The 12369-nt window shown below is 63.2% G+C and overlaps 1 protein-coding gene across 3 annotated transcripts in view; it reads right to left on the reverse strand.

Annotated features, from left to right (window-relative positions):
• Positions 1-12369, reverse strand: part of COL18A1 (collagen type XVIII alpha 1 chain) — a 90349-nt gene that overhangs the window by 24312 nt on the left and 53668 nt on the right. For all 3 annotated transcript variants that reach the window (XM_042957282.1, XM_042957281.1, XM_042957283.1), the window contains 4 exons: positions 7512-7598; positions 6156-6215; positions 4232-4361; positions 30-100 (listed from right to left, as the gene is read on the reverse strand). In XM_042957282.1, coding sequence (XP_042813216.1) covers positions 30-100; positions 4232-4361; positions 6156-6215; positions 7512-7598 — 348 coding nt within the window. The remainder of the gene's footprint in view (positions 1-29; positions 101-4231; positions 4362-6155; positions 6216-7511; positions 7599-12369) is intronic.

Raw genomic sequence — 12369 nt, forward strand, 5'->3', positions numbered from 1 at the left:
GTGCCCTGTGGTCAAGGGAGGGGCCTCACCTCTTCCGGGCCGCCCCCAGGGCTCCGAACGCTCCATGCGGTGACGGTGTCTGAGCCGGGGAGGGTCCGAGCTGGGGGAGGCAGAGGCAGCCGTCACACCCGTCATACCCGGGAGCACGGCCCAGGCTCCACTCTGGGCTCCCCGCCCCGGACCCAGGCTGCGTGCGGCTCCAGGATGCAGTCCCCCCACCGCGCGCACACACGCGCACACGCTCTCGTGCGCACGCTCCCATACATGCACACACGCACATCCACACACGTGCACTCGTATGCACGTGCGTACACGCAGTGCATGCACACGCAAACACACATCATTTCTTCTCTTGCTGAACCACGGAAGTTTGTTGCATCTGTCACAACCCTCACCCCCAATGCCACACGCCTCCTAAGAGCTGAGAGTGAGGATGTTTTCTGACAACCAGGCAGTCACACTTAGGATGTTTCAGGCTGTTGCCTGCGGCGACTGAACACGCGGCCCAGATTCAAGTGTCTGCACTGGCCCCGCGATGTCCTTGGAAGCTTCCTTCTGGGGATGGCTGACGGTGGAGGCTCCAGACCCCAGGAAGAAGGGGCCAATCTGGCCTAATCAGCCCTTGGCCTGCCCTGCAGGGCCCCAGAGCTGCAGACGGGACCCAGAGCTCCGGGGCGGCCACCACACGGACAAGGAGCCACAGGGCACGAATGCCTGAGGCATGGGCCGTTGGCTCGCCCTGGCCAGCCCAGGACGGTCAGGATGGGCACCTTCCCCTGGTGGGGTGAACTAAGGCTGCTCCCCCAAACCTTCCTCCAAGGGGGTCGGCCCACCCAGTTAGACCCCAGGGACTCACGCCGCTCCTGAGGCCCGTTTCCTGAGGGGACTTGGGGGGAACCACCGCCCCCTTGGTGGGTGTGCTGGGCCCTCTGACGGCGCAGCGGGCTGGGGGCGGGGACTGCACGGGATCTGAGGCCCCTTAGCTGAACATGGACCGACGTGCAGACTGTTCCGGGGCCTTGCCAGCCTCCCCACCGGCACAGAAGAAATCGGAGCCACGTCCACGCCCTTGACCACAACCCTGCCGGAGCCTCCTGGATGCCCCTGGGCCCAGCGGCCAGACCATGCCCACTGAGGACCTAGGGAGAGTCCCAGGTCGGTGCGGGAGGGCAGCCCGGCCCCAGCCCCGTGGCGGCCAGTGTGGGGTGCACACCTCTCAGGCCCGTATTCCAAATGCAGCATGATTTAAGGCAAACTTAAAACCTCTGCCTCAGTGAACATTTAAACTGCAAAAACCTCGCTAAGAGAAAGCAAAGGAGGAAGGCTTTTCGGAAGACTCCGTTCAGCGTCTGTGCCTTCCGAGGACTGGTTTACAGAGCCAGAGACGCTCCGGTCGGCGCTCCGGCTGGCTCTTCGCGCAGAAACCGACAAACCGGGTCCGCGGTGCGCGAGGACGCGCGGAGGACGCGGAAAATCACAGCAGCATCACAAAGGGACAGCAGGTGTGGAGGGCTGGCACGGTGTTATCCCAGACTTGTTACAAAGACACAGCAACGGGACTGCTGTGAGGACAGACCCACGGAGCAGAGTCCAGAAATAGTCTCACACGTACACGGATGGCTCATTTCCGACCAAGGCACACGTGCGGCTCGGCGGGAGGAAAGACCGTCTTTCCGGTAAGTGGCGCCGAACAGACAGCCGTGCTTCATTCCACACAGAAACCTCACTCACAGCGGGTCACAGGACGAAATGCAAAACCCAAAACCGTAACACGACCAGACACATCAGAAAGCCCCTGGGACCGTGGGCAGGGAGACTTTCTAGCTCTGACACCGGAAGAGAGATCCACACGTGAACGAACTGGTAAATTGAGTTTCATCCAAATTAAAAACCAATCTGTTCTGCTCTCATACAGACGCTATTAACAAAACGGAAAGATAAGCCATAGACTGGAAAAATATTTGCAAAACACACACCCGACAAAGGAGTCCCATCCAGAACATAAAGAACTCTCAAAAGTCAGTAACTGGGAAACAGCCGCTAAGATGTGAACAGATGCTTTACTGAAAACAACGCACAAAGGGCAGGCAAGATCAGCACGTGGAAAGATGCCCCACGTCATCAGTCATCAGGGGGCGGCTAATCACACGGCCTTGAGCCGCCCCGTGCACCTGCCGGGACGCTGGCAATGGCACGTGGCCACGCCCAGCGCCGCCCGGAACTGCGGGGAAACGTCGTCTGCGGCAGCATCTTCGATAGCCAAACACACACCTGTCCTGTGGCCCAGCCATTCTACCCAAGGTGTCGAGCGGAGACACAGCAGCAGGTGTCCCTACGGAGGCTTCCCCTGGAAGCCCCACAGCACCTTTAGCTGTGACAGCCCCAACTGGAAATGACACAAAGGTCCACTGGCAGGTGAGTGGACAGCCAACTTTGGGTCCTTCCACACGGTGAAACAGCGCCCGAACAAACAGTGCAAAATCACACCTTGCTGAACGTCAGCACAACGGTGCTGAGCGGATGAATCCAGACAGGAAGGCAGAGTGTATGGTTCCACGTACAGAACCTTCCAGAAAACACCAGCACCTACAGCAACAGAAGGCAGATCAGGGGGCACCTGGGAGGGGTGTGGGGAGTAGGAGGGAGGGACCGCAAAGTGCATAACGAGTATCTGGGGCTGGTGGATGCGGTCACGCCCTGATCGTGACACTTTCACGGGTGAACACGCAGGTCAAAACTTATCAGATTGCGTGTTTCAAATTTCAAATAAGTGCAGTTTACTGTATGCTGATTACACTAAAAACAAAAACAAAAAGTGACCCCAGGCCCATCAAGCCTCCCCTCAAGGGGTCCTGGGTCAGCCCTGGGCTGGGGTCCCAGGCCACGGAGCACAGTGGGCTGACCCTGGGGCCCTGATGGGGCCCGAATCCCTCACTCAGGACCCTGAGGGGCCAGACTCTTCACCAACGTCATCCAGCATGGCTGGGCCCTTGGGAAGCACGTCTGTGACAAATGCCGTAACTAGGTCCTTGGAGAAAGGGCACCCAGAACAGGGACCGTGGGGCCCTGGGGGACCGATGCCAAGTCTCTCCCTATTTTTTCTGTTTCTAAGTTTCAGAGGCAGCAATGAGCATGTATTTCAGTAATTTTTCAAAAGCAATAAATGTTTTTCCGTAAAATAAAAACAAACGTCTACATACTTTTCTACAGCCTTGACGGAAGTATGGAAGGCAGAGCCCTGAGGAGGTCTCCTGAGCTTGCCCCCCTGGTGATCCTGTCGGACGCTAATCTGGGCGCTGCTGTGAAGGCCCCCCCGCAGGTGTCACAGGTTACTAAACAGCCGTCGTGCAGGTAGGGAGATCATCCTGGGTTACTGGGGTACAACCCGTTAACCACACGAGGCCCCGGAACAGAAGAGGCGGGAGAGGAGAGGCAGGAGGGGGCGTCTGAGACGTGCAGAGCACGAGGAGGACTCCACCTGCCGTGGCTGGCTCTGGAGAGGCCAGGAACAGAGGGGCGTGGGTGGCCCGAGAGCGTGAGACCCGTCGCTGGCCGACAGCGGTGAGGACCGGGAGCCTCCGTCCCACGGCTGCAGGGAACTGGATTCTGCCGCCAACCTGAGCGGGCGGGGAGCCCATCCCCCGCGGGGCCTGCAGGAGAGGACACGGCCCTCGGGACGCGAGGTGAGACACGAGCGCCCTCCCAGCGGCCAGATGTGTGGCCGTCGGCTGGCAGCGACAGACAGCTGACGCGTTGACACTCCATTTTCAGTGGCCCGGTCGCGGGCAGGTCCACACCGCACCCCCCGGGGCAGCAGACCCCCAAGGCCACTGGGAAGCGTCCTTGACCCCAAATGCCGACCCACAGCATTCCACGATTCATCGGACAACGTGTACGATGATTTGTCATCCTTCAAAATCAAATCTCAGGTCCTCCTGGCGAGCCTGCAGCACAGGACGCCCCACGGACCCACCGGCACAAGAACGCCGGGAACGAGACTCGGAAGGAAAGGCCACGCAGCGGCCCTGCCCTGACTCTCCTGCGGCCACGAGGGGGCGGGCGGGCGCTGACCGCTCCCCAGTCTGGGCGCATTTGTGACGGCAGGGAGCCCCTCGCCGGCGTGCACACGACTGACACACATGTGCCACTGACACACACACATACACCACCCAACCGCATGCCGCTGACACGCTCAAAATGACACGCACACCCCATCAGTAAACAGTTTTACCTCCCAACGAAGACATCGTGGTTTCTTCCTCAATTTCTTCAGTTCTGGAATCTTCCACATTCCTGCCTCCAGCCAAGGGCGGAGAAGTGACCGGTGGCGCCTCGGGGAGGCTGGGCTTTGGGGACAGACCCTGGCAAGGTGAGAGGGGGAGACAAGTCCGTTATGTGGCAGATGCGGATGTGCCGTGGCAGGTGCTGGGTTATGACACGTGTGGTCTGTAAGACAGGATCTGCGTGGATTCTTGAAGAAGCTCCGGGACTCCCCACAGCTTCTTCCTCCTAAACAGCCATGGGGATGGGGTCCCGGCCCTGCGAGCCCCCGGACGCCCCAGCCTGCAGGTCCCCCGGGCGGTAGGGACGCACCAGCACCCACTGTGCTTGCCCAGGGCCCCGGGACCGCCCCGAGGGGACACTCCCCGAGGTCAGGACCCGCCCAGCGAGGGCAGCCGGAGGCCTTCAGAGGAAGGGAGCCTCTGGCATTTCACGGCACAGACGGCATGTGGCGCGACCTGTCCTCGGCAGGGGTCACGACCGGGGGACTCCACGGCCAGGGCCGGGTGACTTGCACCCACCCTTGAGGAGGCAAGACCGGCTCTGCTCTGAAAACGCCTCTTCCTGGTCCCCAGAGGCACCCGGGAGCCTCAAGGACGTGGGCACAAGCTGACGTTCAAACACACAGTCAAGATGCTTCCCGCAACCGTCCGCCCCACGTCTGGCAGGAGTTCCCTGGTGACACCGTGCGGGTCAAGGCACTCGGGGACCGGCGTCCCCACGAGGCCGGAGGGCTGGGGGCCCCGGAGCCGGACATCAGGCCTCCCCCGAGGCCCCAGCCACACATGCGGGAAGGCCCCCCGGGACCCGCGAGCCCCGGCTGAACCCCCGACATCCCTGCGCCACTGAGCGCGAGAGGGTGGAGAACACGGAGAGCCGGCAGGGGAGCCCCTGCAGGCCGCTCGTGCCCTGGCCCGGCCCGCCCACCCCGCACAGGCTGTGGCCCAGTTCCTCTGCCGTCACCCTAAGCAGCCGGCCGGCCGGATTTCCCCAGGGGAGCCTGGCCGGGTGTGGGCTCCCAGTTCAAGTACTGCCGACCGCGGGGCGCATCCGCCCCGGGCCGGCCGCTCGTCTAGCCCGCTGAGACGGGATGCAGAGCTTCGGCACTTCCCGCCGCGGCCCCGGCACTGCTCGGATACGTTTCCACGGGGTCTCTGCGCTCCCAAAGCAACGGTTTGCCCCCAGGCACCCTGGTAGGGACGGGAGCTCGGTGGGTGAAGGGGCGAGCGCCCAAATCCAACCCGTGTCTGTGGGGACGCACAGCCCGTCTGACCTGGGGACCACCGTTGGGCACCGCGCACCGACGCCTGCTGTGAGCGGGGCCCTGCTGGGCGCGCCTCCCAGGACTGCTCCGGCCGGCGCGGGGCCAGGGGGTCCCCAGCACCCCCTGTGTGGGCAGAGCTCAGCACTCTGCCTGTCCTGGCCCCTCGATGCCCAAGCCCCGGGCCAGTGGGAGCGGAGGGCGCAACACTGTGGTGCAGATGCAAACGAGCCGCCTTTCCCCCTCCCGCTCGCTGTTTTGGGTGTCGGGACCTGGGCGAGCTCAGACTTGGCCTCCAGAAACCTCCTCGCTGTAAGGCCCGCCCACCCTCCCTTTGTGTCTGAGCTACAAACCCGCTAGTACTCCGCGGCCCCTCCAAGCTAACGGGGAGGCGTAAACAGAACATCAACGTCACCCCAGAGATCCAACGAAGGGTTAGACTCAGAAACCGAATTTTAAATCCCTGGGGACAGGAGTAAGAGGGCGCGTTCCCGTGTCCCGCTGGGAACGTGTCCTCAGGTCGCAGGGAGCCCCTGGAGTCCCCCACGCGCGTGCACCCGTGTGCTCACCCAGCCTGTCGGGACAGGGTCCCGCCAGGACTCACGGAACTCACCGACTGCTCCCTGAGAAGCTCCCGGTTCTCCTCCAGCCCGCTCCCGAAGTCTCCAGACACCTGACGGTCGCAGGAAAGAAGGAGCCGGTGACCGAACCCCGTCCCTGGGTGGCGTCCGCAGGCACGCCGGTCAGAGCAACTAGGACGCCCCTCTGGGAAACGGTGCGGCCGCCGGCCACACACACGGAACCGTGAAGAAACACGCTCCTTCCTTCTGCCCGGTCATCCCGCTCCCGGGACACTGTCCCGGGAAACAGCCAGAGGAGAGAGGCCCCGCGGAGGGGGCTCCGGGCACGGATCTGTCAACTCAAAGGCCACACCGGGGGACGGCCTCACGGAGCTGAATGAGGTGGCCTGCGGCCACAGGAAACGTGAGCCGTCGTATCGTCCCTGCCCTGGTCACTGCACGTGGCTGACGACCTCGTTCTGTTCACAACCGTGTGGTCACTGGGGGCATTTTTGAGATCTGGATGCTCCCTGGGAACACGGACTTTCCTCCCCTTCTGTCTCTCCCACGCCCTGGGAAGTGGATCTTCTTAGGTTCCATGCACACACGCGCTCTCACACATGCACATGCACACGATGCTCTCAGACAGGCGTGTGCACGCACACATGCTCTCTCACAAAGGCACACGCATGCACATGTTTCCTCATACAGGTGTGTGCACGCACACTCACGTATGCACACCCATACACACACATGCACACACATATGCTCTCTCACAGGCACACACATGCTCTCAAACAGGCACACATGCACACACACTCTCATACAGGCACGTGCACACACACGCGGTCTCTCACAAATGCACGCACACACACACACTCACAAACAGGCGTGTGCACGCACAGTCTCTCATTACGCCTGCACGCACACATGCTCTCTCATACATGCACACACGCTTTCTCACAGGCATGTGCACACACACACGCTCTCACAGGCACACACGCACACGCTTTCACACATGCACGTACACACACATGCTCTCACACATGCACACTCACACACATGCTGTCTCACGCAGACGCATGTGCACATTTTGGCCAAGGTGACCGTCATCAGCCATATCACCTAACCGGCTACTCTAGGGAAGCTTTTAACACTTACTCCATGTTTGGTATGTGTTTTTAAGTGGAAAGTTCTAGGCAGGGAACGAATGCTCTTTCTGATGTTATGGGTAAATGAAAACGTCCCAGGTTCTTGGTACCCAAATGACATCCTTCAAAGGAGGATGTCCTACCACTTCGGGGTCCGCAGTCCCCACCAACTCTGGGCCCTCCGCCCGTGGTGGGGGGTGAAGCAGGGTGGGGCGGGGGGAGGGAGCTCCGTGGAGCCCGGCCACGGCAGCGACTCACCCCACCGCTGTCCTCGTCGTCCTCCTCTAGACAATGCAGGGGGCTCACCCGGGGGTCTCCGCGCACCCTCAGCTCCGCGATCCTTCCCTAAAGGCAGAGGGGGAGAGAGGTCACCGTAGGCCCCGAGGCAGTCGGCACGGCCACGCCGGCGCCCGGCTCGGAGCCTGGCGCTGCTGAGGATCTCAGCGGGGTCACGGAGCCGACCGAGGTCCAGGACGAGGCCGTCTTGGAGACGGGAGGGCCCTCGGGTCGCTCCCACTGGGGCTCCAAAGGCACTTGCGTGAGGGGACGGGGAACGGAGGCCGCTCTCCCGGTCAGTGCCGCGTGAGGCAGGGTCGCCAGCGCAGACCTGGAGGGACGGGGCCTCGGGGAGGCGGGGACGGGGACGGGAGAGCCGCGCGTGGCCCCGGCTATTTTGGGGACCGGCAGAGCCCGTGACTGAAAAGCAGCAGGCAAGACTGAAGAAGCCCCAGGGCATACGCAGCGCGGCCCAGCGGAGTCCGTGTGGCGCTGGCTGACTTTCGAGCCCTGAATCGGCTCGGCTGAGACCTCGCTCGCCCTCAAGCACGAGAGGCTACCGGGGCCGCTTTCTAACAGGTTTCCCTGCCTGGAAACGGTGAGTGTCCACACACGCGGTTTCTAGTATTTGCTTTGTTTTTTACTCAACATTTAACCCACTGGGATTTTCTCCGGCGCCTTTTTCCCAAGTAGAAACCACACTCGGTCAATCCTGAGACGTAATGGAAGGGCCTGGGTCAGGGGTCGGCAGAGCTTCTCCGTAAGGGGCCAGCTGGGGAGTCCTCGGTCTCTGTGCTGCCTGGTGCACACCCGCTCGGCATCGGCCACAGCCAGCGCGTGAAGGGCCGAGCGCGGCTGTTCCGAGCGTTACCGACACCGAAATGTCATCGTGTCATTTCCACGTCGCAAGAGTCTCCTTCCGATTCGCCCATTTCAACGTGTCAAACAAACCCTTTCCCACCTGCACAGAACAGGCGATGCCAGACGGGTCCGCAGGCCACGTGCTGACTCACCTCAGTTGTTCTGTTTATTCCTCCAAGTGACCTTCAGACTCCCTCCATCACGTGACCCTCGGTCCCCTGACCTTCGTGCTCCACCCCAGCAAGGAGCACGTGACAGCAAACCAACAACACCCCAGTGGGTCCCCAGATGAGCCCTGCTTGAGGGCTCCACTTGCTTTCCAAGGCCGCCTCCTCCAGGAAGCACTCCTGGATCTCTACCCAGGGCTGTGAGCACCTCAGGGGCCCCAACTGCTGACAGTGAGGCCTGTGGGGCCGTGTCCCGTCTCCGTGTGTGGCTCTGCGTGCGTGCCCACGTGTGTGCATGCATGTGCTGCGTGGGCGTGTGCTTACACGCGTGTGCACACGCATGTGTGTGCACCTGCCCCTGTGCTCACGCACACGTGCCCTTGCACACGCGTGCTCATTCAGGCACACGCACCTGCTCCCGGGAGGCCGGTGAGGGCGGTCGGGCCCAGGCGGGACTTGGGTGGAGGGAGACCCTCGGCTCCAGTTACCGCGAGGTCCTGGTTTTCCCCACGTGCAGGGGAAGGAGGCGGCTGAGGAGGCGGGCGGGGAGCGGTCGGGACGCGGGTGGGTGATCCGTGCTCTGTGCGCACACGCGGTGCCCTCCTTTGCAAGTATGCACGAAAGAGCCGCCATCACGGGCAGCTGGTACGACTCAGGGCCACCAAAGCAGCCACCGGCTCACAAGCTGACACGGGGTGCGCCAAGTGGCAGAGGGTCACTTCCTGTGGCTGGGCTGACTTCGGAAGGCGGTGAAAACGTGGCCGTGGGCAGGACCACGTACCTCATCCCCACTGTTCTCCCACCAGCCACAGCGTGTTCTGGAAGACCAGAGGCAGGAGCTGCCCGTGGCTCCGCGGTCAAAGCCCAGAAGGAAGCCGCCTGGTTCTCAGTTGGACTCAGGATGGTCATCAGTTCTAGAAGGTTCTTCCGGGCACCCGCAGTGAGGACCAGCATGTGCCAAGTGATGTCCAGGCCTCGTGGCGCTCCGAGGCAAGCTGACAGACGGTGGCCGGACCATGGGGCTGAGGGAGCCGGGGGCAGGGTTGCTGTCCACGGGCCTGTCCCCGGGCTGCTAGGTGGCCTCACTGCGGGAGGGTGGTGGTGGCATCCTTCCGGAAGCGTGGAGCTGAGAACTCCATCTCTTTAAGGAAGAAGGTGAGCCGGCACAGAGAGCATGGTCTCAGGGGCCAGAGATGTTTCAACCACACCAAGAGTGGCCTGCGTCTAACCCCGAGCCCAGCAGGCCACCCCCACTGCAGCCACTGCTGCCCCTTCAGACCCGGAGTCACCCTCGCCGGTCCCTGCCTCCTCCTGCCGCCGTCCCCCAGGCGCAATGCCGCCCTGCAGCGTCCCGGCAAAGTGCAAGGTCAGAGTGGGGCCCAGCCTTCCTCACAGTGGTCACCGGGGAACTCACTGCAGAGCCATCAGCGGGACTCAGGGACGGCCTGCCCGACCGCGTGGCACAACTACTGAGAGCTCCTCCCTGTGAACCGTGGCAGGGGGAGGACGGGCAGCACAGGGACTGGCTGCAGGCAGGTCCCCGGAGCTGGGCCCAGGGCGAGAGGAAGTCCACGCCCGGGTGCAGGGAGTCAGCTATGGACAGTGCTCGGTATATCTGAGGGACAAGTGTCCCTCCCTTCAAATTCTTGGACGGTCCAACCACCACGGAGGGTGGCCAAGCCGCGCGGGAGAGGTGTGTGAGCGTGTGTGAGAGCTTTGTGTGGATGGGTTATGCGTGAGCACGTGCGTGCGTGTGAACGTACACATGTGTGCGTGTGAGCAGATGTGTGCATGCAGTGACAGCACGTGAGAGAGCGTGTGCCAATGTGAGGCGAGTGCACAAGGGTGTGAGAGCAGGCGTGTGCCCGTGTGCATGAACGTGTGCACATATGCGCGCATGCAGTGAGAGCACCGGACGAGAGCACGCGTGTGCATGTAAACACGTGTGCGGGTGTGGTGAGAGAGGGGTGTGCACGTGAGCACAAGTGTGCAGACCAGGAGCAGGGAGCGTTGCAGCGAGGCCCCTGTCCTTCCATACACACAGGTGCCCTCCACCAGCCAGGTTCCTGGGGGCACCATCGCCCACGGGAAATCTGGGCCGTCCTGTAAAAATGCAGGGGTCAGATCAGGGGTCAGCACTGGCATCGTGCTGGGGATGCAAGTTCTCGACCTCAGTCCTGTTGAAGGAGGGACAGGGTCGCCCAGGTGACCGAGTCTGAAGACGCAAGGACAGCACAGGGCGGGTGTTAAATTCTAGAAGGTCGAGCTCTCCGCGGGCAGCAGGGTGCCCTGGGGGTGGCGGCCATGAGGGGAGGGCACGGGCGCTCCCGGCAGGAGGGGTCAGGGGGCCGGACCTCCGCCGTGACCGTCCCCACAGACCCGTCCCTCGAGGCTCCGGGCTGCCAGCAGCTGAGGCTGTTCGCCAGGCTGCCCGCGGGGGACGCGGCAGGGAGGGCAGTGTTGGCTCCGGCCGCTGCTCCGGGAGCCGCATGCGCTTCCCCGGGGACACGTTTAGCGGGGAAGACGTCAGTGGTGCAAAAGCCACAGACACACTGCAAATATCGGACGGGCCTGGAAGCAGACGTGGAATCTGGAGACGTCGCACTTTGTTAACCGTCTGGAACGTGTCCCGCCGCTGCCACGCTGCCGGCTGCGCGGCCGAGTCGCACAATGAGAACCCCGTGCTGCGCACGCTTGTCACTGAGGTCACTGGCCGCGGGCTGCCTCCCTGGGACCCCCGGATTCTCGGAGGTGGCCTTGACCCGGCCTCGGGGCCCCGCCGGGAAGCGCTGCCTGGTCGCGGGAGGGGGGCTGAGTGAGCCCGTGGCGGGGAGGTGGCTGGTGGCGCTCCGGGCCGGACCCCCCCGCCCCGTGACCCACGCCGGCTGCGCTGTGGCTGCCCCGCTTCCTCGGGCCCCGGCCCCGGTGGCTCCTGACCGCCTGCTTGCGTCACCCTGGCCGCCAGCACGACACCGTCTGCTTCCTCTTGGTTCCTTCTCGTGGGGTCGCGTCCGGGCAAGCGCTTCCACCACAGGCTGCTCCTCTCTCTCCCCCAGTCGTGGCAGGAAATGGCAGGGATGCGGCGGCATCACGTCGAGGCCGTCCTACTGCGCGTCACGTCAGGTGAGCACGGTGCGTGTCGTAGGAGGGGTGTCGGGCGGGGGATGGCAGTGACCGGGGCGCCCGGCTCTCCCTCGCTCAGGAGGGGCGGGTCTGGGTGCTGGGCTTGGGGGCCACAGGCCCCTGACGACACTTTCCCGGCCATCCCGGGCGTCGAGCCTGCCGTGGCTGCGGGGCACCCTCCTGGCTTCAGTGGACGGGGCGCTTATCTCTGTATAACGTGGCCCACGAGGCCGCGTGTGGGGGGAAGTCCCCGTCGAACAAGGTAGGTGAGCGCTCAGCATGAGGTGCGGCGGCTGGAGCACAGCCTCCGGGAAGGCAGGGGGGCACCCGCAGAAGCCCCCCCCCCCCCCCCGGTGGCCAGGGAGGAGCTGCACAGAGCAGGAGAAGGGGGAGCAAGTCGAGGGAGACGCGGCCGCAGAGCTTTAGAAACGGTTAAAAAAATGAAAAGGCACACAACGGCCGAAAGGGTTGGCAATAAGGCAGGCACTGTCCGAACTGCACGGAAGGCAGGACTTCCCAGTAGACGCTTACTACCAAAAGGGACTCAAGAAGAAGAATAAGCCCGAAGAGACCAGGTTTTCCGACCAGAGGCAAACAATCAAGGTTCTGTCCGGACCCGCCTGGACCGCCCGGGAGGGGCCGGAGGAGACGCCGCCCAGCTTCCTCCCGGCGCCCTAAGCCCCGAGCTC

The sequence above is a fragment of the Panthera tigris genome, chromosome C2 (genome assembly GCF_018350195.1).
Source record: "Panthera tigris isolate Pti1 chromosome C2, P.tigris_Pti1_mat1.1, whole genome shotgun sequence".
Classification (NCBI taxonomy): domain Eukaryota; kingdom Metazoa; phylum Chordata; class Mammalia; order Carnivora; family Felidae; genus Panthera; species Panthera tigris.